The sequence below is a fragment of the Aethalodelphis obliquidens genome, unplaced genomic scaffold (genome assembly GCF_003676395.1).
Source record: "Aethalodelphis obliquidens isolate GAN/ISIS:26980383/991018 unplaced genomic scaffold, ASM367639v1 scaffold41, whole genome shotgun sequence".
In the NCBI taxonomy this organism is placed as follows: Eukaryota; Metazoa; Chordata; class Mammalia; order Artiodactyla; family Delphinidae; genus Aethalodelphis; species Aethalodelphis obliquidens.
In genome coordinates, this window is record NW_020837985.1 from 17,655,178 (window position 1) to 17,679,590 (window position 24,413).

General features: G+C 51.7%; 1 protein-coding gene and 1 long non-coding RNA gene across 7 annotated transcripts; one reads left to right on the forward strand and one right to left on the reverse strand.

The window, feature by feature from the left end:
- Nucleotides 1–588: 588 nt before the first annotated feature.
- On the forward strand, nucleotides 589–23,771 carry LOC113633781 (uncharacterized). Its single transcript, XR_003438330.1, has 3 exons — nucleotides 589–799; nucleotides 11,580–11,583; nucleotides 23,760–23,771. It is a non-coding gene; the product is annotated as an uncharacterized LOC113633781 (long non-coding RNA).
- ZNF250 (zinc finger protein 250) lies at nucleotides 4,549–22,081 on the reverse strand. 6 transcript variants are annotated; one of them, XM_027132179.1, is made up of 7 exons: nucleotides 17,485–17,680; nucleotides 16,612–16,840; nucleotides 16,344–16,438; nucleotides 16,016–16,142; nucleotides 15,796–15,909; nucleotides 14,071–14,133; nucleotides 4,549–6,340 (listed from the first exon to the last, which is right to left on the reverse strand). In XM_027132179.1, the coding sequence occupies exons 3-7, from the start codon at nucleotides 16,383–16,385 to the stop codon at nucleotides 5,016–5,018; spliced, it is 1,671 nt and encodes a 556-aa protein (XP_026987980.1). In that variant the 5' UTR covers nucleotides 16,386–16,438; nucleotides 16,612–16,840; nucleotides 17,485–17,680; the 3' UTR covers nucleotides 4,549–5,015. The 6 variants fall into 6 exon arrangements, with proteins under 6 accessions (XP_026987980.1, XP_026987979.1, XP_026987977.1 ...); XM_027132178.1 differs by lacking the exons at nucleotides 16,612–16,840; nucleotides 17,485–17,680 and adding an exon at nucleotides 22,057–22,081 and having other exon boundaries at nucleotides 16,344–16,404; XM_027132176.1 differs by lacking the exons at nucleotides 16,612–16,840; nucleotides 17,485–17,680 and adding an exon at nucleotides 22,057–22,077.
- Nucleotides 23,772–24,413: the final 642 nt, after the last annotated feature.

The following is a 24,413-nucleotide window of genomic DNA, read 5'->3' on the forward strand; positions in this document are numbered from 1 at the left end:
ATGCTGTTCTCCATAGTGGTTGTACCAGTTTACATTCCCACCAGCAGTGTAGGAGGGTTCCCTTTTCTCCACACCCTCTCCAGTATTTGTTATTTGTAGACTTTTTAATGATGGCCATTCTGACTGGTGTGAGGTGGTACCTCATTGTAGTTTTGATTTGCATTTCTCTAATAATTGGCGATGTTGTGCATTTTATCACATGGCTGTTGGCCATCTGTATTTCCTCTTTGAAGAAATGTTTGTTTAGGTTTTTCTGCCCACTTTTTTTTTTTTGTGGTACGCGGGCCTCTCACTGTTGTGGCCTCTCCCGTTGTGGAGCACAGGCTCCGGACGCGCAGGCTCAGCGGCCATGGCTCACGGGCCCAGCCGCTCCGCAGCATGTGGGATCTTCCCGGACCGGGGCACGAACCTGCGTCCCCTGCATCGGCAGGCGGACTCTCAACCACTGCGCCACCAGGGAAGCCCTGCCCACTTTTTAACTGGGTTGTTTTTTTTGTTGTTGAGTTGTATGAGCTGTTTGTACATTTTAGAAATTAAGCCCTTGTCATTTGTTTGTAAACATTTTCTCCCACTCTGTACATTGTCTTTTTGTTTTGCTTATGGTTTCCTTTGCTGTGCAAAAGTTTGTAAGTTTGATTAGGTCCCATTTGTTTATTTTTGTTTTTATTTCTATTTCCTTGGGAGACTGACTGCCTCAGGTACGATTTGTCAGGCAATGTTTTGCCTATGTACTCTTCCATGAGTTTTATGGTGTCATGTCTTATGTTTAAGACTTTAAGCCATTTTGAGTTTGTTTATGGTGAGAGTGTTCTAACTTCATTGATATACATGCATCCAACTTTCCCAACACCACTTGCTGAAGAGACTGTTTTTTTTTCTTTTACCATTGTGTATTCTTGCCTCCTTTGTCAAAGATTAATTGACCATGGGTGTGTGGGCCTATTTCTGGGCTATTCTGTTCCATTGACTCATATGTTGGTTTTTGTGCCAATACCACAGTTTTGATTACTGTAGCTTTGTACTGAGTTGGCCAAAAAGTTCAGGTTTTTCCATAAGATGTTACAGAAAAACCCGAACGAACTTTTTGGCCAACCCAATAGTATTGTCTCAAATCTGGGACGGTTATGCTTCCTGCTTTATTCTTTTTTATAAATTTATTTATTAATTTATTTTTGGCTGCATTGGGTCTTCATTGCTGGAACTTGTGTCCCCTGCATTGGCAGACGGATTCTTAACCACTGCGCCACCAGGGAAGTCCCCTGCTTTGTTCTTTTTCCTCAGGATTTCTTTGGCAATTCTGGGTATTTTATAGTTCCATATGAATTTTAGGATTATCAGTTCTAGAAGTTTTCGTGTGGAGTCTTTAGGGTCTTCTACATATTTAGTTGGTGAAAAAGTGCCTTTGGCTTTTAAGTAAAAATAAAAGACACACTTTTAATTTTCACCAAGAATTTTATTGAACAACGTATTCACTCTTTTGTTCTACCTTCCGCCATTTTTCAGGCAACTTCATAATTCCATCTTCCCAAAACTTTTTTTTAAAAATATTTATTTATTTAATTTATTTACCTTTGGCTGTGTTGGGTCTTTGTTGCTGCATGTGGGCTTTCTCTAGTTGCGGCGAGCAGGGGCTACTCTTTGTTGTGGTGTGCAGGCTTCTCATTGTGGTGGCTTCTCTTGTTGCAGAGCACGGGCTCTAGGCGTGTGGGCTTCAGTGGTTGTGGAATGCAGGCTCAGTAGTGGCTCCCGGGCTCTAGAGCACAGGCTCACCAGTTGTGGTGCACGGGCCTAGTTGCTCCGCAGCATGCAGGACCTTCCCGGACCAGGGCTTGAACCGTGTCCCCTGCATTGGCAGGCGGATTCTTAACCACTGCGCCACCAGGGAAGCTCCCACAAAACTTTTTGAGCAAAGAACTGTTCCGGGTGCCTTTTACAGTCTTCCAGGGAGTTGAAATTTTTTCCATTAAGAGAATTTTGTAAAGACCTAAATAAATGGAAATCCAAAGGTGCAATGTCTGGTGAATATGGCGGATGAATCAGAACTTCCCAGCCAAGTTGTAGTAGTTTTTGCCTGGTCATCAAAGAAACTAGTGGTCTTGCATTATCCTGATGGAAGATTATGCGTTTTCTGTTCACTAATTCCAGATGCTTTTCAATGAGTGCTGCTTTCATTTGGTCTAATTGGGATCAGTACTTGTTGGAATTAATCGTTTGGTTTTCCGGAAGGAGCTCATAATAGAGGACTCCCTTCCAATCCATATACACAACATCACCTTCTTTGGATGAAGACTGGCCTTTGGTGTGGCTGGTGATGGTGCATTTCTCTTGCCCCACGATCTCTTCCATTTCACATTATTGTACAGTATCCACTTTTCAATCACCCATCACAATTTGTTTTAAAAATGGAACATTTTCATTATGTTTAAGTAGAGAATTGCATGGGAAATACAGTCAAGAAGGTTTTCTCTGCTTATGTGGAATGCAAACATCAAAGTGATGAACATAACCAAGCTGGTGCAAGTGATTTTCAACGCTTGATCTGGATATTTTGAGTACGTTGGCTATCTCCTGTGTGGTATAATATTGACTGCTCTCAATTAATGTTCTCTGTTTGATCGCTATCAACTTCAACTGGTCTACCCGACCACAGAGCATCATCCAGCGAGAAATCTCCAGTAAGACTTTGCAAACCACTTTTGACACGTTCGGTCCGTCACAGCACCTTCTCCATACACTGCACAAATCTTTTTTTGCATTTAGGTTGTGTTTTTACCTTTTTTGAAATAATAAAGCATAATATGCTGAAAATGTTGCTCTTTTTCTTCCATCTTCAATATTAAAATTCAAGAGTTTTGATACGTCTTTTTTTAAATGCATGCTGATATGACAGCTGTCACATACAGGCTAACGAAATTGTTTTTAATGAAGTTAAAGACAATTAAGTGCTACTGAGCCATCTTAAAGAAAGAGCCGAATGAACATTTTGGCCCACCCAGTAGTATTCAGATCATCTGCAAATGATGGCAACTTTACCTCTTCCCTTCCAATTTGGATGACTTTTATTTCTTTTTCTTGTCTGATTGCTGTGGCGAGGACTTCCAGTACTATGTTGAATAGAGGTGGTGAGAGTGGGCAGCATTGTCTTGGAACATGACTGTTTCTTACTCTTACTTCCACACGATTAGGAATTGTGTCCTGAGTAGTGGTGGGCTCAGCTGAGTAGCACTGGGAGTCAGATGCCAGTCATGGACTGAGTCAAAAAGTTTGGTAGCTTCCCTGTGATCTCAGTTCCTCTCTCATGTTACACCTGAGTGATGTAAGCTCCTCTCAGCAGTGCCTGCAGAGAGGGGAAAACAAGCTTCCACCTGCATCAGTGATTGCTGTGGACCTAAGGATCAACACTCTAGGACTTCCCTGGTGGCACAGTGGTTAAGAATCCACCTGCCAATGCAGGGGACAAGGGTTCGAGCCCTGGTCTGGGAAGATCCCACATGCTGTGGAGCAACGAAGCCTGTGCGCCACAACTACTGAACCTGTGCTATAGAGCCCAAGAACTACAGCTGCTGAGCCCGTGTGCCACAACTAATGAAGGCCGTGCGCCTGGTGCCTGTGCTCTGCAATGAGAAGCCCGCACACCAGAACTAGAGAAAAGCACACGTGCAGCAACGAAGACACAACACAGCCAAAAAAAAAAAAAAAAAAAGTGATCAACACTCTGGTCCTTGATTTTTCCTGAGAAGCTGATATGTTCTCAATAGAGAGAAAAAACTTTTAAAAATTATGAATAAACTAGATTACAGTATACGACAATGAATACTAGACTCTCTTGGAACTAGGAGTAAAAAATGAAAGAAAACCCTCAGTCATAGCAAAAGAAATATCAGAAAGATTAAACAAAAAGCTATTTGAGAATTTTGATTTAAAAGTATGTGCCAGGGGCTTCCCTGGTGGCGCAGTGGTTGAGAGTCCGCCTGCCGATGCAGGGGACACGGGTTCGTGCCCCGGTCCGGGAGGATCCCACATGCCGCAGAGCGGCTGGGCCTGTGAGCCATGGCCACTGAGCCTGTGCATCCGGAGCCCGTGCTCCGCAGCAGGAGAGGCCGCAGCAGTGAGAGGCCCGCATACCGCAAAAAAAAAAAAAAAAGTATGTGCCGAAGAACTGTCTTTTTAGTAACACTATTTTTGGGAAACACCATAGTGTATAAAGAGGCACCCACGTGGTGTAGCAGCTGTAAGGTCTGGGCTCTGAGTGTGAAGAGGCCTCCTAAGCCTACATGGGCCCAGAAGCCCAAGACATCCCATGATTTCTGTGCACAGGTTTTGAGGAAAAGATCCATTTTTGAGTTGTATCTTCACTAATAAGTAAGTTAGGACCTCCCTTCTGATCTTGAAAAGTTAAAGGAGTAGATGAAGGGTTTTCTAAATTTACATAATTTCTCACTAATTAATCTTTAGAGTCCCGCCCCCCCACCCCCCTGCCACCCGGTTTTCATACAAAACAAGTGGTTCCACACACACAGGATTTTCAGCCATAATACATTACGACACTTAGTGACAATCTTTTTTATGTCATTTTATCCACACAGTATTGTAGTGCTTAACAGAATACTGAAAATATCGTCCAACATTCTAATTTTAAGTGCAATACTCAGAACAGTTGTTGAGTTTAGGAAAAAGGCATATAATGTTCTAAGAAAAAACCCTCTATTTGGAGTGTGAGGAAGTTTTACTGTGACAGTAACTTCCTTTACTTCCTCACTTCTAATAAACTAACGTTAAATAATGAATTGTAACTGTCTTCACCAAAATTCTCTACAATTGTGTAATTACTCTGCAGTGTAACCTCAAGAAGTTGAGAGAAAAAAATGAGGCATCCTCTGAAGTTCTTCCAGAGACATGTCAGTGCTTCCCTTCTCAGTGATACTTGGTGACGCTGACGGGCACCTCCCTTGGACTGGAGGCTTCCTGGGGCCGGGTGCCCAAGTTCCCAAGTGCAGGTTCGCGTGCGGCCAAGGTCACAGCTTCCTGTGTACCTTCTGGTGCTGGATCAGGTGGCCGTGCTGGTTAAAGGCGCGGCCGCACTCCCCACATTCATAGGGCCTCTCGCCTGTGTGGATGCGTTGGTGCTGCACGAGCACTGAGTACTGGCTGAAGGCCTTGCCGCAGCGGCTACACTCATAGGGCCTCTCGCCTGTGTGGGTCCTCAGGTGCACGATCAGCGTGGCCTTCAGGCTGAAGGCCTTGTCGCACTGTGCACAGCGGAATGGCCTCTCACCCGTGTGGACCCGCTGGTGCTGGACCAGGGACCTGCGGGCACTGAAGGCGTGGCCACACTCGCTGCACACGTAGGGCTTTTCGCCGGTGTGGACCCGCTGGTGCTGGGTCAGGTGGGAGTGCTGCACGAAGGCCTTGCCGCATGCGTAGCAGCCATAGGGCTTCTCCTCGGTGTGGATACGTTCGTGGTTCAGGAGGGTGGAGCGGTGCCGGAAGGCCTTGCCGCACTCGCTGCACTCATAGGGCTTCTCGCCTGTGTGCACGCTGTGGTGCTGGATGAGGACGGAGCGGTCGCTGAAGGCGCGGCCACACTCGCCGCAGGCGTAGGGCTTCTCCCCGGTGTGGACCCGCTGGTGCTGGAGCAGTGTCCTCTTCACGCTGAAGGCACGGCCACACTCCGCGCATGCGTGCGGCTTCTCCCCGGTGTGCACCCGCCGGTGGCTGCGCAGCACAGTGCTGTGGTTGAAGGCCTTCCCGCACACGCCGCACACGTAGGGCCTCTCCCCGGTGTGGATGCGCTGGTGCTGGAGCAGGTGGGAGAGCTGTGTGAAGGCCTTGCGACACTCGAGACACTCATGTGGCTTCTCCCCCGTGTGGATCTTGTGATGCTGAGCCAGATCTGAGCTCACTCGAAAGGCCTTTCCACACTCGTGACACGCGTAGGGCTTCTCGCCCGTGTGGATCCTCCTGTGCTTGCTGAGGACCGAGCTCTGGCTGAAGGCCTTGCCGCACACGCCGCACACGTAGGGCCTCTCCCCGGTGTGGGTTCTCTGGTGCTGGAGGAGGTGGGAGCTCCGCCCAAAGCACTTCCCGCACTCCACGCACCGGTAGGGTCTCTCCCCGCCAGGAACGGCTGGTCGCTGAGCGACAGGCATGCCCTGACTCAAGGCCCGGCCTTCAGGGGGGCCGGCGTGGCTGGGACTCAGACAGAAGCTCTCCTCGGGCTCGCAGCTTCCCTGGTCACTCCACTCGGCTGGCGTTTTCCTCAGAGCCGTTGGTGCTTCCTGTGAAGTGAGCGGCCTCAGACTCAAGGCTCTGCTCTGGTCCCGCTCCGTGTTTTCACATCCTGAAAAAACAGAACCAAAGTGAGTGTGTTAAACACACTTGAAACTGCAGAGCAATTGCCGCCCTGAAGGCGCTTCACTGGAGCAGGGAGGCCCCTGAATGCCCGTGGCTGAGAAGCCACCAGCAGGTGGCACAAAAGGTGCCCAGGCCAACCGTGTGGCTGGAGAGAAGGCCGGCTCCAGTCCGAGGGCCCCTGTGAGGGGCACACGAGGTCAGAGCCCACTGCCACCCCAGCCCCGCCCTCCCTGGAGTGTCCAGAGGCCATTGGAGGTGGAATCGAGGCAGGACCACACCTAGGACCGTGGTGGGTGGGAAGGGGGCTGCTAGGGAGATGCGTGAGCACTGCGTGCGTGTCCAGAAGACTGCTTCCTGGGGGACAAGACAGGGCTTTCAGGTGTCAGTGAGGGTGGCAGAGAATGCCAGGGGATGTTTCTACAGTCAGGTCAGGGGCTCTGTAGGCTGAGTGGGCGGAGCAGGGGGTGCCAAGGACATTTTTTTAAATCTCGGAGACAGAGCCGCTGAACTGACATCACCAGGAGACAGGACTGTCCTGGAGGACGGCCTGCTCAGAGCAATGTCCATCAAGGACACTCAGCAGGTGGAGCTGGCCCGAGGCAGGGCTGTGACGGCACGAGATGGGGGACAGGACGGAGCCAGTTCTCCCACGATCCTCCCAGTGGCCATCTCAGCACCCACTGTGCTGCTGCCTCTAGCTTCCCAAAGGCCTCGCTGGGGACAGTGTTAAAAACGGTGGTCGCTGAGGGACATGCCAGCGTGAGAAGCCCCGGGGGCCGAGGAAGATCCGAGGAGGGAACTCTCACTCCCTTGCCACACAGGACACTCCTGGGGCCTGTGACAGGTGCCAGGGCCGGCAGCCCTTGGGGAAAGCAGACTGACAAATGCTATCCCAGAAACACCAGGAGATCACGAGCTAGAATGGCACCAATGTGAGTGCCCATGGTGCCTGCCTCTCCCTCCCCTCCTCTGGGACTTCTCAGCTCAGGGGACCTGCATTCTGCTTCACAGTGAAGACCCAGAAGCCCCTCCCTGCCTGAATCTGGTGGTTAAAGGTCTTTCTGGAGTTTCTGATTAGGAAGCATACTGAATGGCAACCAGGCATGTTGTCACCAAACTGCTTTTTCTGTAGTAAGAATATTTTCAAGTCCCATCAGCTTTTCTTTTCTTTTCTTTTTTGGTGGTAACAGCATTATTGAGATATAAGTTTTACTTTTTAATTCACTCAGAACTTGGTTTGAGAAGACAGGGCTCCCTCAAACCCCAACCAGGACCCTTGGAAAATAATGGGCTCGGAATCCAAGCAGTCTCTCCACCAAGCAAGGGAGCTTCTAAGGTAGTCTTTGACTGAAGTGTTTGGAAAGAGATTTGTGCCAACGGGGTCAACATGTGCTTGATTTGACCTGTGATGTCTTGTGACATCCAGGAAATGGTTACCTTGGAGGGACTTAGACATACCAAACGCTAATACTTCTTGCAAAAGGATGGAGGCAGGGGCTTCCCTGGTGGCACAGTGGTTGAGAATCCGCCTGCCAATGCCGGCGACACGGGTTCCAGCCCTGGTCCGGGAAGATCCCACATGCCGCGGAGCAACTAAGCCCGTGCGCCACAACTACTGAAGCCTGCGTGCCTAGAGCCTGTGCTCCACAACAAGAGAAGCCACTGCAACGAGAAGCCTGCACACCGCAGTGGAGAGTAGCCCCGGCTTGCCACAACTAGAGAAAGCCCGTGGGCAGCAACGAAGACCCAACGCAGTCAAAAGTAAACACTCCCAGTGGCCAGTGGGCTTCCCTGGTGGCGCAGTGGTTGGGAGTCCGCCTGCCGATGCAGGGGACACGGGTTCGTGCCCCGGTCCGGGAAGATCCCACATGCTGCGGAGCGGCTGGGCCCGTGAGCCATGGCCGCTGAGCCTGTGCATCTGGAGCCTGTGCTCTGCAACGGGAGAGGCCACAACAGTGAGAGGCCCGCATACCACACACACACACAAAAGATAATAAAATAAATTTATTTTAAAAAACCCCAAAAAACATTAAAAAAAAAAAAAAAAAGGATGGTGGCAGCCCGACTGCAGCAAACCCTCAGCAGAGGGTCATCTCGGAAGAGGCAGGACCAGGGCTGGGGAGACTTACCCAAAGCTCCTTAAAGAAGTCACACTGAGGGCGAGGGGCCCCCACAGTGGTGTAGAGGCTGGGGCCCCACCCCGAGCTTCAGCTGCCCCCGACACGGGGACATCCTGGCTTCCCCACCCGCACTGCTCTCCAGGGCTCAGGGGGGTGTCTGCCTGCAGCCAGGCCGCTTCATCTGGAGGGGCCACCAGCACATCCACATCCAAAGTCCAGAACGGAGCCTGGCTCCTCCCCCTGCAGCCGGGGGCCTTCAGGACCCACGCCTCTCTTCTGATTCCCTTGTTTTCTGGCCGCACCATGTGCCACGTGGGATCTTAGTTCCCTGGCCAGGGATCAAACCTGCACCCCCCGCATTGGAAGCGCGGAGTCTTAACCACTGGACCGCCAGGGAAGCCCCTCTTCTGTTCTTCTCCTCCTCTTCCAACCCCAGTGTCCAAGCCCTTGTTCCTGTTGCCAAACAGTCACCGCCCTCTGCTTCCAAGCGCTGCCTCTTCATCAGAGGCAGTGGGGGCCCCTCCCCGGGACCCTCAGAAGAACACAACCTCAATCTGGCAAAGTCTCGTGACTGCACTGACCAATCCAGCTGTGATTCCCATGTTCTTCTACCATTAATGTCATTATTATATTATTTAAGACAACACGTATTATTATATCATTTTGTTAACGGCTTTCCCCCAGGGGCTAGAAACCTGGAAAGAGCATCTCTTCCACCCCGACAGCAAGAAAAATCCAGACAATCTACAAAATCTTAACTTTTCTGAATCCATCACAGAACTAATGTCACAATAATAACCAACTGAGCTGAAATCTAGGGAAAGACAGGTGCTTGGAGACAGGTGTGTGGGGTGGCCCACGGCTGAAGGGAGGGTGAGAGGAAGATGGAAGGCAGGGCCACCACACAAGAGGCTCGGAGACTCCAGCTAAAACTTCAACAGATTGACAAAGAGCCCCTGGGAGCATGGACACGAGGGCGCAGCTCCATGGACCGCCCCTGGGGGTAGTAGCACAGGGAGCCTCCCTTGGGGGTTCAGGTCTGAAAGAGGGGGGAGCCTTCTCTACAGAACAAAAGTTGTGAGTCACTGGGGGAGGGTAAGCAAACTTGACACTCTGGGGACAGATGAAAATCAGGGCTGGGGGAAGGGAAGACTACCCTGTGCTTGGGGGGTGGGGGTGGGCAAGGGGCAGGAAACGACCCTGGGCCCAGACAGTTAGAACCTCCTTCAGCTGGGGGAGGGCTGAGCCCAAGGACCGACCAGGACAGCAGGGGTGGCTCCATCCCTGCTTCCCCAAGTCTAACAAGTGCTGAGCAACAAGCCACAGCAGGCTACTGCGGGTGGAGGAAGCCTCTGAGGTACAGAGACACACGGGAGACTGAGCGCCCCCGCCCTGCATGAGGAAGTGCCTGTGGAATCTGCATCTGGTGGCGCCCTGAAGGCAACTATGGGCACAAAAGAACCCAGCCCAGCTCCTGACTGAACTGACTCTGCCTTTCACACTAAGTTGAGCAGGAGAGGCTGTGCTTCCAGACAGACAGTTTGCCTCTTTCGCTGTCCCATGAGTGATGGCTGACATTCAATAAAAAAGTAAGAGATACCAAAAAAGAAAAGGTTGTGTGAGTGCACGCACATGCGTGCACACACACACACACACACACACACACAATCAAGACACTAAGCGGCAATACGCCAGGCTCAGAGGTGACCCGTGTGTTGGAACGACCTGCATGATCAGACACAAGACACAGCGACAGAGGTAAAGGATGCCTTTGACGTGCTCCTCATTAGACTCAACTCAGCTGAGGAAACGACCAGGGAGCTTATAAATAGGTCAACAGAAATTATTCAAACTGAAACACAAAGAGAAAAATGAACAGTAAACAATAAAAACAACACTAAACAGAGCTGTGGGTCAATACTGAACAGCCCAACTTGCACGTTGTTAGAATCCCAGGAGAAGACAGAGGACAAGGAAGTAAAACATCTGAAAAGATAATGGCTGGGATTTTTCCAACAATAACGGATGATATCAAAACACAGATCCAAGATCAAAGAAACATAAACATGTTTCCTATTCAAACTCCTAAAAACCAAAGAGAAGGAGAAAAATCTTAGACGCAGCTACAGGGGAAAAAACCCACAGAGAACACAGAGGAACGAAAGTAAGAAATACAGCAGACTCGTCATCAGAAACCTTCACGTCAGAAGACAATGCACGGACATCCTTCGAGTGCTGAGAGGAAAACACTTGTGAATTTACAACTCTGTGCCCAGCAAAAAATACCTTTCAAAAAAAAAAGATAATTTTTTGAAAAGAAAGAAACCAATGGACAGAGTTTCCAGCCATGAAATCCACATTAATGTTAAAGGAAGTTCTTCATGGGGAAAAAATATACCTGACAGAAACTTGGAATCGCACAAAGAAATGACGGTTTTTGGAAATGGTTAAAATGAAGGTAAATATAAAAGACTATGAAAAAGTTTGCTAAGTCACTCTAAAAGGCAACTGTCTAAAGCAAAAACAGTAGTTACGTATTGTGGTTTTACAACATATATAAAACTTAGGACAGTATCATAAAATTGGGGAAGAAGGAACAGGGAAGTTGTTAAGGACTGAAAATTTGTGTCCTCTCAAATTCGTATTCTGAAGCCCTAACCCCCAGTGTGATGGTATTTGGAGGTGGGGCCTTTGGGAAGTGCTTAGGGCTAGTTGAGGTCATCAGGGCAGGCCACAGTGATGAGAACAGTGTCCTTATGTCTCCTCAGGCACAGAGAGTCAAGTGAACACACAGCAAGAAAGTGGCCGCCTGCACAGTTGGTAAGACTCCACGCTCCCAATGCAGGGGGCCTGGGTTCAATCCCTGATCAGGGAACTAGATCCCACACGCATGCCACAACTAAGGAGCCCATGTGCTGCAACTAAGGAGCTGGCAAGCTGCAACCAAGGAGCTGGCAAGCCACAACCAAGACCTGGTGCAAATAAATAAATAAATATTGAAAGAAAGGGAAGGGAGGGAAGGGAGGGAGGGAGGGAGGGAGGGAGGGAGGGAGGGAGGGAGGGAGGGAGGGAGGAAGGAAGGAAGGAAGGAAGGAAGGAAGGAAGTACAGTCTGTCAGTCAGTCTGCCTTTGGCCCCTGCTTCTCTATGCGATGTGTCTTTTTCTCTGGCTGCCTTTAAAATGTTCTCTGTCACCAGTTGTCAACATTTAATCATGATGTGGTTTAGTGTAATTTTATTCATGTTTATTATGCATAGGGTCCCTTGAGCTTCTTAGATTTCTGAGTTTATAATTTTCATCAAATTTGGAAAAACTTCAACTGTCACTTCTTCAAATATTTTTCCTGCTTTGTTCCCATCAATGATATATATCAGGCTATTTCAGGTTCTCCCACAGCTCACCGATATTCTTCAATCTTCTTTAGCCTTTGTCCTGTTTCCTTTTCAAAAGTTTCCATGCCTTTGTTTTCAAGTTCACTAATCCTTTCTTCTGCAATGTTTAATCTGCCACTAATTTTACTCAGTGAATTTTTCATCTCATCGTTGTTTTCATCTTTAGAAATTAGATTTGGGTTTAAAAAAAATAATCTTCCATGCCTCTACCTAATACACTATTTCCTGTAGCTCCCTGAACATATGGAATTTATTCTGTTTTAATATCCTTGTCTCCCAATTCTATCATCCCTGTCATTTCTGGTCAGTTTCACTTGACTGGTTCTTCTTCTAATCATGGCTGTATTTTCTTGCTTCTTGTTATCTCTGGTTAGATGCTGGACATCATGGATTTCCCCTTGCTTGGTGCTGGATACTTCTGAATTTTTATAAACATTATTGAGCTTTGTTCTAATATGTGGCTAAGTTACTTGGAAACTGTATGGTTCTTGCCTTTCAACTCTGTTCAGTCTGACCAGGGCAGTGTTTAAGGTTATTTCCCCCCAATTAGTGAGGCAAGACCCTACTCAGTACTCTACCTGATGATGCCTTGTGAGTTACAAGGTTTTCCACTCTTGCTGGTGGGAAGAGACAGTGTTCCCAGCCTTGTGTGAGCACTGGGAACTGTATTTATTAGCTTACAGTTCTGTAGGCCACGATTCTGTATGGCGGGGATGGGTTCTCTGCTCAGGGTATCACAAGGCTGAGCTAAAGTGTCAGCCAGTCTGAAATCCTGTGTGAAGGCTCAGCTCTTTTTTATTGTTGGCAGCATTTAGCTCCTTGGAGCTGCAGGGCCGAGGCGACCATTTCCCTGCTGGATGCTGCCTGGGGGTCACTCTCTGCTCCTACCTGCATCTTTAAGGCAGCAATGATGCATCAAATCCATCTGCTTTAAAAAAATTTTTTTTAATTAATAAATTTATTTTTGGCCACACAGAGCAGCTTGTGGGATCTTAGTTCCCTGACCAGGGACTGAACCTGGGCCAAGGCAGTGAAAGTGCTGAGTCCTAACCACTGGACTGCCAGGGAATTCCCTCCTCCTGCTTTGAATTTGACTTGTCTCTGACCTCCAGACCCAGATTTAGAGCATTCTCTGTTCCTTAAAGGCAACAGTGCCATTTCATATAACCTAATCATAAAACACATAACCACAGTCCTGCGGATTATGCAGGGCATGTATAGCAGGGATCAGAGGGCAGGGATCCTGGGGCTATCTTAGTTGGCTTGGTGTCCTCACAAAATATCATAGACTGGGGGGCTCAAACAACAGGAGGCTGGGAAGCCCAAGATCAAGGTGCCAGCAAGGTCGATTTCATTCTGAGGCCTCTTCTGTTGGCTTGCAGGCGGCTGCCACCCTCCCATCTGGCCTCTCCGTTGGTTCTCTTCTATTAGAACCTGTTCAAGTTTTGTGCCCATTTTTCTTATTGGGTGTTTCTTCATATTTTATTCTCTTCAGAGCAATTTATTTATTAAGTGTGCACTGTACTCATAAATGGTAACGATATTCGATAGGTTCTTCATTTAAATATCTGAATTCACTGTCATCTGTTTAATAAGATTTTTACATGTTCTTAAAAACTTATACTATGTTTTTTTTTAAGCGGAAAACAAGTTTTAGTTCTTTTTTTTTCACTTATGAGCCTCATCATCACAGAGTAAAGCTGGTAGGTCAAAGAAATAATTACTCATTTGCATGGAAAAGTATCATTTCTAATGTTTGAAGCTTCCTGAATGGGTGGCTTCTGGCCTGATGCCAGAGTAACAAGACAAGAAAGACGACTTTAATGGTGAAGAATAATTGAACATTTCAGGAGGTAACTCCCTCCATCATCCATGGCACAAACACAGTGCACAACAGACCCAGGCTGCCGTGAATGCGGGGATGGGCTGCCTCTTGCCCCACACTCTCAGGATGGCAGCTTCATCGTTGTTTCAAGTGTACAGCAACAACAAGACAAATTAGGGGGAAAAAGCAAGTCCACCGAAACCAATTTTTTAATTTAACCCCCCCACCGGCATTCTGTAGAGACTGTGTGTGCTGTGTAATGAGAACACACACGCTGCATCACAGCAGCCTGGGAACCTCCTCGTGTTCTTGTGAACCACGAGCCAGACACGTCAGGGATTTTGTACTGGATCGAAAAGAAGATGAGACACACACTCACCCCAGGGACAGGACGTGCTGTCTTGTTGCACACAAGCTGTCATGTGGTCATACGTGAAGTTGTCTGCAAAAGGAACAGAGAGTTGAAGGGACAACAAAACCAATGCCTCTCCCAAGAGTGGAAAATCCTCTCATTTGCTGTTACAAGACGAAAGTGCAATTCATTGGGTTAAGACAGCAGGGCCAGGCAGGCGCACACGCTTCTCCCTTTGAGGAGCCGCCGGGCGAGGCTGAGGCACATGGTGGCGGCCCGGGCTGCAGCAGGCAGCTCCTGCTCTGTGCACACCCCTCATCTCTCAGACCCCGTCCTCTGGGGCCTGCGGGTGGGGGGCAGAGTGAGCAGGTGCTTCTGTGCGAAAGCTTCTCTCTCCAACCCACCATGCTCTTGGAGAACGGCGGTCTCTTTGGCATCAGATCTGAAGGGCACTCGTCTTAAGACCTCCATCAGGTGAAAGCACAGCTGGTCCACCAGGGACCCAGGTCTGGTTGGGGGCAGCTGTTTTCTTGCCCCCTGCAGCTGCAGTCAAAGATTTGCTCAACATGATGCTGTGCCTTTTCTACATTCCCTGGAAAATCGCATTCCTCCGGGTCCAGTGAAGTCACTGCTCCTCTGAGGATACCTGATTCTGCGGGTCAGTAAGAGGCGGGCTGTCTGTAACACCTGGTGTCCCTCCACACAGTACCTAGAGACCTGGAGTGGAGCAGCCATGGGATTGGTGCCGTGCTGTCCTCACAGCCAGAGGGGCCACGTCCTGCAGGGCAGGCTGGCTGAGGTTCCCTGAGACTCCTATCCTTGTCCTTCACTGGATGTCGCCCACCCCCACCCCGCCCTAAAGCAACTGCTGGCCACTGCCCTCAGGACTGGACGTATCTGCCAGCACCCTCCCTTCTACACTTTCCTCCATAAAGTCTGGTACTTCGTCTGTTAGATTAACTACTGGACACATCACCTCTCTGATGCTGCTGTAAATGTTATCTTTAAGAAAATCACATTTTTAAAAAAGTTTTTTTCTCTTTTGCTGTTGTACCTATATGAGATGGTGGATGTTACCTAAACTCATGGTGGTTATTATTTCACAATATATTTAAGTCAAATCATTATGCTCTACACCTTAAACTTGTAATGTCATGTCAATTATATCTCAATAAAACTAGAAAAAAAAATCATACCTTTGGTGTTGATAAATAGAAATAAACTGATTCTGTACCTAGCAAACTCTCTTGTGAATTCTAGTCAATCTTACAAGAGAAAATCATATGATTTTCAACGACTTCTTTCCAGTTCTGTAGCTTCAACCTTGTTGCTGTGTTCCGTCTGTCCTGCCTTATTCTGGGTGGGACGGCCGGACGGCGCCACGTGGCCGTGGATGGTAGGCTCCCCATCTCAAATAGCCCCGGCCCCACTACCTACCAGGTTAAGAAACTTCCCTTCTACACTGAGGGTGCTTCCTTCTTCCCTCAACCAACCAGGTATCCCTCAAACTCTGGATGTCCCATCAGAACGGGGACCGGCAGGCGCCCGGTCACCATGGGTGCTCTCCCTGCTCTGCCTGGGCCCAACCCACCACCAGGCTGCACTCGCCTCTGTGCTCACTCCCTGCCTGGCCCCACCTGCCCGCAGGGTCCCTCTGCCAAATCAGACCCCAGGAGGAAGCCACTCCGGCCACCTCCCATCAGCACTCGCAGGTGCTCAGCCCTTGGTGCAGGAAGGCGGCTCCCCACTCACCTGAGCGGCCAGTGCCCAGGCCCCGGCGCCCCTCATTTCCCTGTTTGTCCAGGACCCACGGCTCCTCTCCTCGCTCCAGCTGCGAGATCACCTCGGGCTTGGATCCTGGAATTCCTGCTCATGGGGAGGGAAGGCCTTTTGTCTACACAGCATCTGTGAGCACCCTAACCCCGCCCTGGGCAGAGCACACAGACAGACGAGGTCTGCAGAGGGGCCTTACCCACGGAGACCACGTTCCCGTAGGTTTCCATCATCACATGTCGGTAGAGGCCCCGCTGAGCAGGGCCCAGGCGGTCCCACTCCTCCTGGGAGAGGAGCACGGCCACGTCCTCGAAGGTCACCTTGGCCTGGAATGACAGGGGCTGCTGCAGGTCGACTGAGTGTCTCCATCCGAGATGAGGTGGGTGCAAGCAGCATGGGGGTGTGGGGATAGGCTCAGGGATGCGGGGCAGTGACAGGGAGGGGCCGCAGCATCCAGGATGCAGTGATGCTTAGGCTGCCACCAGGAGCCCCCGGCGTGGCGCTGCGCGGGCCTCGGGGTAACTCACCTGGGGCACCGCCGGTGGCGGCAGGAGCCTGGCCGCTGCCATCACCTGATCCCTGGGGTATCTGAGGAAGATGGAAATCGGAGGAGCCTGTGGGACTGAGGAAGAGCAGGGAGCACATGACGGGCCCAGCTGGGCCCCCCGTGAACTCTGACTCCAGTCCCAGAGCTGCACAGATGGACCCCGAGCTCTCGGGCCCAGGAAGGTCCCACCTGAGACACCTGGGGACGGCCGTGCACCCCTAGGGCAGTGGGCCGTCTGCCCAGCTCACCTGGCACGGCCTGCAGTGCACGCACAGGCCCGGGTGAGCGCGTCCTCACAGGAGCCAAGCTGTCATCCAGGGAGGCACCGGGCCTGGCTGCCTCCAGAGAGGCTGGGCGTGCACAGTCCTGCCAGGGCCGCACTCCTGTGGGGACCCCATGCCAGGCCCTCCTGTGGCCCACCGATGCCCTGGCCACGCCTGGTCCTGCCCCGGTGGCGGCTCCAGCGGGGGCTGGGTTCTGGTGGGAGTCCAGAGTGACCCAGGGATTTGGTTTGAGCACCTGACAGGGAGGCCCGACGGTGGGCAGGTTCTGGGGAAATGCCAGGCCAAGTAAGCTATCTGTCACCCCCCAACTGCCACACAGAAGTGGGGACCAAGAGCTCCCCTGGCAGGGCGATGGGGCTGACATCACCTGGAGGCCGAGGCGGGTCCGCAACAGGGACACAGAAGCCCAGCAGGCAGATTGCTCGGGGAAAAACGACGCAAGAATGAGGTCAGCCCCCTCAGGCAGGCAGCTCACCAAGCAGGACGCCTCACCTCACACTGTGGGCCTCTGGGGGAGCATGTCAGGGAGCCCCCACCTCACCTTCTTTGTGAAACGTCCAGTGGATGAGTACGTTTACCACAACTTTCAGGAAAATACACACTGAACTCCTGACCGTGGCTGCCTCTGGGGAGCAGAAGCCTTGGCAGAGAGAGGCTGGCCCTCACCGCCCACCCCTCCGTCCACCAGAAATGCCCACTCCCCCAAAACGTGTGTGCGTGCGTGTCTGTGCGTGTAAAGGCAACACGACTCTAATTAGAATTTCAACCGGAGGCTTCGATTAGAATGCAAGGAGTGAATAAAAGTACCCCAGAATTCACCCGAAAACGGGCACCGACCTTTGTTAGCGGCACAGCTCTGGTCCTCTGGGAACCCAGCAGAGGTGGACAGTCATTTGCACTATGGGCTGACCATACCCGGCCACAGGCGCCCCATTCACAGCCTCCCCAGTGGGTGCTGGTGGCCGGCCACGAGGCCGTGGGCCAGGCCAGCTCCTGCCCGAGCCCGTGCCTGTGACCTGAGCTGCTTCCCGCCGCACAGATTCAGAACCTGGGCCGCGGCAGCACCGTCCTGTCCTGCCCCCCCCCATGGGAACACAGTGACTGTTCTCGGCTCCAAGGCCACCCCCAGCCCGCCCCTACACCGTTCCTGGGGTGCTCAACCCTGCCCGGGCCGCCCCTTGGCTGGGGTGGCTCCTGCCCCTCGGCTGGTGCTTGGCCATGTCACCCTGTCGCCGAGGCCCCTCCTCTCACCGAGGTCCTCTGCCTCGTCGCTCTCACACCCCCCTTCCTGCCCCAGCAGAGCAGCCAGTGGCTCAATGTTTGCTGAATAAGTGTATGAAATTACAGGAGCAATGAGACCACACTCCCCGCTTCAGAACAGCAACAAGTGCAAGGTGAACATCTGCTGCCGGCAGCAATGGGGAAGCGGAGTTTCTGATAGGCTCTTTCTCAGGCGGGAAAGTCACCTGGTATATTTAGATGCAGCAGATACATCCGTAGGCAGTGCACACCCTCCTGGGAGGGACGAGAGACCAGGAGGGGAGGGGGCAGAGCACAATCCTTAAAGAACACACAGATGTCAGATATGACAAAAACTGGTTAGAACCAACCACGCCCAAGACGGCGGAAGACTCGCCCCCCAGAGCCTCATTATATGCTCACTGTAGTACATCAGCTAAATGACACACCCACGGGCCCCACAGTTCCGAGACCCCTGCCCTTCCCCTGAAAAAGCTGGAACAACCCTCCTACTAGTTAGCCTATGAAACTAGCCGGCCCATAAAAAGTAACCACCCCGTATTCCAGGGCCGCTCTCTCCTTTTGAGACGGACCACATTCTGAGGAATGCGTACCTCTCTAAATAATTCCACTTCTCACCCATCACTTTGCCTCTTACTATGAATTCCTTCTGCACTGAGACATAGAGCAGGGGTCCCCAACCCCCAGGCCGCAGACGGGTACCGGACCGGGTCGCACAGCATCACCTGCCTCTCCCCATCGCTGGCGTTACCGCCTGAACCACCCCCCCCACCCTGTCCGTGGAAAAACTGTCTCCCACGAAACCGGCTCCTGGTGCCAAAAAGGTTAGGGACCGCCGACATACACAGCCTGAGCTTCATTAAGTCCTGAGCCTAGGTGTGTGGTTTCAATTAAAAGTAAGCTCGAGGCTCATCCCCTGAGCTCGAATCCCACGTGAGTCGTGTGGCTTCAGAAGCAGAGGCTTCAGGATGGTGCCGCTGCCAAAGCCACGTCCTTCCACACACCAGTCCGGCACCTGCTAAGACCAAGACTCAGACTGCACCCGGTGGACAGACGGGTCGGGTCGGCAAAAGCATGGGATGTGGAGTGTGTCCACGATGCTCCTGTTCCACAATGACCTCGGGGCCACGAGGGGGTGTGAGCCCTTGTCCACACCAGTAAGACAGAGAGATGACACACCTCCTCTCAGGTGAGAGCACTTGACTAAGCCTCACGTCGCCACCCGATGGGATTAATTCAAACCCAGCGGGCCTGAGGCACAGAGGGGCGGAGAGGGAGAAGGCGACAAGATTCCCACCTGCGGTGAGTCCCAGAGAAGCACAAAAGCAAAAGGCCTCTGCCTAGGATGGCGTCTGCCTAGGATGACCTCTGCAAACTGCCAAAGGGAAAAGTGTGAAGTATCCTGAAGTATGCTTGTTGCTCTGGTCTGAATGTCCGTGTCCCCCAAATGTATATGTCTGTGTTGAAATCCTAATGCCCAATGTGAGGGTGTTATGAGGTGGGGCCTTTGGGAGTGCTTCGGTCATGAAGGTGGAGTCCCCCTGATAAGAGACCCCACAGAGCTCCCTTGCCCCTTCCTCCACGGGAGGACACAGGAAGTCTGCAGCCAGGAAGAGGGCCTCACCCGCCCCTGCTGGCCCCCTGACCTCGGACATCCGGCCTCTGCACTGTGAGAAATCAATGTCTGTTGTTTTATAGGCTGCCCTGTGTGTGGTGCTTTGTTGTAGCAGCACAAATGGAATAAGACACTTACATCCTGATAAAAAATAAAGAAAACAAATTTAAAAAGTGCTACTAACTAGTTTTTCATTTTTTTTGCCCTTTGGTAGATAAGGTCTGGGTCTCCTGGAACAAGTCTGTGCCAGATGCAAAGACATGCAAAAAGCACTGCAGGCTGCTAACAGACACCACAGGGAGGACACAGCCACCTGGGCACTGAACCTGGCTTTTACCAGGCCACCCCCGCCGCGATGCCCAGAGCTCCAGGCATCAGGAAGGGCGAACAGGTGGGCAGGACAAGTCCTGTTTAGATGGTCCCCAGAGCCGGAATCACCACCACCAAGGGTCAGAACTGGCTCTGAGGAGCTGCCTAAGGAGGCAACACCGCCCCCAACACAGCGGCAAGTACAAAAAGCACCCGCCCTGGGGGTGCCCGCAACAGTGACCCACCCACCCACCCACGGGTCACCGTCGTTCTTCAGATGCAGGAATTTCGTTTTTTGGAACTCCCGCCAAGGAACAACCCAAACAAACCAGAACAGGCCAACATTCCCTGCAGCAGTGGCCACACTGCAGTGAGACCTCCGAGTGAGGTCTGGCTCGGGCGGTGACTAAGGGACAGGAAGTAAAAACGGGACTGCAGAGACGCAAAGAGCTTAGGACTTAACGTTTGTTATTATTTTGTTTGTAAGCTAAGCTTTAGTAACTTATCGCTCTTGCTGGAACTGCTGATGATCTTGATGTAAAAGAGCCTTCCTTCCAAAGACCCCGCCCACAGTGACAGGCATGACAGGCACACTCCCAGTCCCAGAGTCGCCCCCCTCATCCTCACCGTCCTCACCCCCAGGTTTTCCTGCTGGAAGGCCTGCCCCCTCCTTCTTTAACTCCACGGAGCCCCACCCTCCAGGGTGGAATCACCTTCCAAAGAGGCGCTTCTGAGCCACCCGTTAAGCCCAAAGCGCAACCCTGCAACCTTCGGAAGTAAACGATCACAAACATGCATCCACGCTGATAGCTTTCCTACACACCAGCAACACGGAGTCGGGAAATACACAGCGAAAAAGGTTCTACGCACAGATGGCAACAAGAAACAAGGTTAAAATAAACCTTAGAAATGTGATGCTAATTCTGCCCACTGTATCCACAAAGCCGTGGTGCCGAGAGCCAAGCGGGCCTGGACTAGAAGGGGCAGAGCAGGGCCACGTCTATAAACAAACGGATCCCGGGGAAGATGGTCCAGTAACCGGCACTTGGACAAGGGGTCTAAACTTAGATCTTTGCACAAGGCTCAACTTATCTCCCAGAAAGCTAAGCAAAAGCAGAGATTAAAAAAATACGACAAAAAAACAAAAAACAAAAGACAGGAAAAAAATGAGATCATTTCATATCATATACTGAAAGCATTCGGCTAATGAATGAATAAGAAATAAATTTTTAAATTACATCATAAAAAGAACCTGAATAAAGTCTGGGGGGCAGAGATCCACAGATCTGCCGCATGAAAATCAAAACCTTTGCACATCAAAGCACCACGAATCCCAGAAATGGGCCCAAGACTTGGGAGAATTTAACACGTGACAAAGGTGATTTTCCAAATCAATGGAGAAATGAATTATTCAGTAGGTTGTGTCAGAAATAAGCTGGATTCCCAACTTGCCCCACACCAAAATGATTCCAGATGGAGCCAACATTTCACAAGTACCAGAGAAAAACAAGAATTTATTTTAAAACTAATCTTGGAATAGGGAAAGCCCTTTAAAACACAGCACAAAGCCAAAAGCCTCGAGGGTAAGTATCTGACCATTAAACACTCGAAATCTTCCATCTCAAAACGGAACAAAACACCATAACCGGAGTCAAATGACAATTTGAGAAGACACGTAGGTTAAAGAACCGAGCTGATGAGAAAGGAAACGCCAAGGGCAGCGCACACCGAGGGCTCGGCTGAAAAGGCGGCACGCCGTCTCCCGCTGAAGCGCCCCGGCAAGCTTCCAGCAGACAGACACCCGCGGACTCTGGGAAAGGCTGGTCGCGCTCACGAAAAAGGGCTTTTACAAAGTAACCGGGAAACGAGCCTCGATGGAAAATGGAGGCGGGAGGGGAACTCGGGGGGAAGCACTTTTCCCAGAGAGACGCCAAGGCCGCCGGGACGCTGAGAGCGACCCCCGCGGACAGCGGTCTCGCGACCCCGGCCCTCCCCCGGGCGCCGCGAGAGGCTGGAGCTCGCGGGGTCGAGGACCACCCGCTGGGCAGGGCTCGCCTTTCGCGGGAGCGGGGAGGGAGGGCCCGGCGGAGGCGAGAGTGGGGCGGGGCTCGGAGTGCGCCTGGAGAGGGCAGCGGGCCCTTGTGGGAAGCGCCCGGCCGCGAGGAGGGTCCCGGCCCCCCGCCGCGCGAGCAGAGGTTCCCCGTGCTGCCCGCGCCCCGACTCACCGTCCCTGTCGCAGCCTCACGCGCAGAAGCGGCCGCCCGCACCTCAGTCAGACAAAGGGGACACCCCGCCCCGTCTGCGCACCCGCCAATCCCGGAGCGCCCCGCCTCCCAGGGCTCCCCGCCCACGCCTCCCAGGCAACCACTCCTAGAGCGCGACACTTCCCAGTCCGCCGCGGGCCCCGCCTTCCCTGCCCGGCGCCTTTCTCCTGACTGACGCCTGAGACTCGCGCTCCGGAGCCACCGAGAGACGCGGGCTCCACCGCGCCTAGAGAGGCCACGCCGCGTCCGGGCCTCCCAAGGCCGCACTTCCGGCGTGGGCCCCTTACTGCTGGCCCTGGCAGGCCTGCTGGCCGCCTGCCGTCCCGGCCGGGCCCCGCCCTGCTGCAGCCGGTGTCACCCCGCCGAGGCGGGGACTGGCACGGGCTGGCGGTGGTCGTCGTGTGTGGCGGCGACCGCCTCCCCATCCCCCTGCGCTGGTTTTTGCGCACTTCGGGGGCGGCGCGCGGTCCGGGGCTGGAGCGTCCGAGGACGACGCTGTGGCCGACGTGGAGGACTAGCGCGGGCGGAAGGAAGAGGTGGTCATCGCTGCTTCCTACCGCACCCGCTGGCCCCCCCAAGGACGGGCTGGTGTCCTTCCAAGTGGCAGGTTGGCTGAGGCTGGGAAAGAGCTCGGCAGGCTGGGAGGACTGGCCAGGCTGAGCCGGTGCCCCGACTGCGGGGCAGGAGAAGTGGTCTGGGGAGAGGCCTCAGGCTGGAAGTCGGGGAGGATGTGGCAGTAATTCTCTGGGTAGCAGGCACCGGCATCAGGGGCAGGGTTCCCACTCCGCGGAGAGTGAGGTCAGCTTCCCACGGGGAACTCGTCTAGCACGCACACCCCTGTGGGGCAGAGTCCCCTCTGCCAAGGGACTGAAGCTCAGGACCGAGGTCGTCCGATTTGGCTCTACTATTGGACCGTCCCAGGTGGTTTTGGCCAGTTGCCAGTGTTAACGTAATTAAACAAGGAGGCCGTAAGGTTGCAGTGGCTCTGCTGCCTTGGTAGCTACTTAAGGAGCCCCCAGCAAGGCTTTCCAAATAAGGCGACTGCTTAAGTTATGGCCCGTCAACTTCCTTGCTTTGCTTCTGCCTCTTTATAAAACCCTCTTCCCTAGCTCCTGTTGGCAGAGCGCTCCTAACCTCTTTTGGTTTGGCGCTACCTGATTCCGTTCTTTGTTTGCTCAAATAAGCTCTTCAAAAATTTTAATATGCCTCAGTTTACCTTTTAACAACAGGGAGTGAGCTCTATCCCAGCAATCTTGGTCCCAGCTGATGCTTCGAGGACCTTCTCAGCACACCCTGCTTTCTTTGTCTCCTCCACAACTTATTTTAAAAATGTTCATAAAGGTTGAAAGAATAACACAATGAATACATTGCATACCTTTCCCTTAGATTCAACAGCTAACATTTTGCTACATTTTTTTTTTTTTAGCAATTCAACAACTAGCGTTTGTGTGTGTGTCTAGCTCTGCCACTTGTGTCTCTATGTTTCACAAGCATGGTATTTACTGAGTGCCTGTTGCATGCTAGGCACTGTTCTAAGTGCTGGGGCTACATGAACGAATAAGACAAGCAACATTCCCAATAAGTCCCTGTTCTTGTGGACCTTGCCTGTGAGTGGGGAAAGCAGGCAGTACACAATCAATATGTGAATTACAGAGGGTGTCCAGAGGTGGTGTGAGCTATGAAAGGTCCACGCAGGTGCCACTGCCACGCACAATGTCCCCGGCTCACTGGGTGGCACAAGATAGCAACAGGCCTACACCTGCTCCACCTTCCTTCTGCAGGACACCCACATCATCAAAGAAAACAAAGGCTTTTCTGTCTGTCCTTAGAGGCTCCAGCTCATGACCACAGCTCATGACCACAGCTTGTGCTTGGTTTCCCCACTTTACATCCATTTTCCCTTTCCAACCCTGTCTTGCTCCAGCATCAGATGCAAATACAAGAGCCGATAGGAATTGCTTGATTACGTCCCACAATTGCGTGAGGTGTAATCCCTGTAACATACATATTTTTTATATAATTTTTTATTGTTTATATAATTTCTGTCTCGTAGTGGCTCTGCCTCTCTGAGTGAACCCTTATACAGTATATACTTAAAAACAACACATGCACATGTGTGCATGAACACATACTCTCCTATTTGTTAAAGTAAGTTGAGAATTAAGATCCCACATGCTGCGCAGTGTGGCCAAAAAAAAAAATGATGCATAATCGGGGAAATGCAAATTAAATCTCTTTTGAGCCCCTTTCCCACTCACCCCTCTGGCACGTCAGTGCTACAGGCATTCTACTCATTTTGTGAACTGGCATGTCCCAAG

What these genes read in the sequence shown, in the direction of transcription:
- ZNF250 (XM_027132175.1), bottom strand. Translation starts at nt 17,011, where the DNA reads ATGTCAGCCCCATCGCCCTGCCAGGGGAGCTCTTGGTCCCCACTTCTG. An exon ending in CGGGAACGTGGTCTCCGTGG is followed by an intron (nt 15,910 to 16,015) that starts GTAAGGCCCCTC and finishes CCCCATGAGCAG; the next exon opens with GAATTCCAGGATCCAAGCCC. An exon ending in CAGCACGTCCTGTCCCTGGG is followed by an intron (nt 6,341 to 14,070) that starts GTGAGTGTGTGT and finishes CTGTTTTTTCAG; the next exon opens with GATGTGAAAACACGGAGCGG.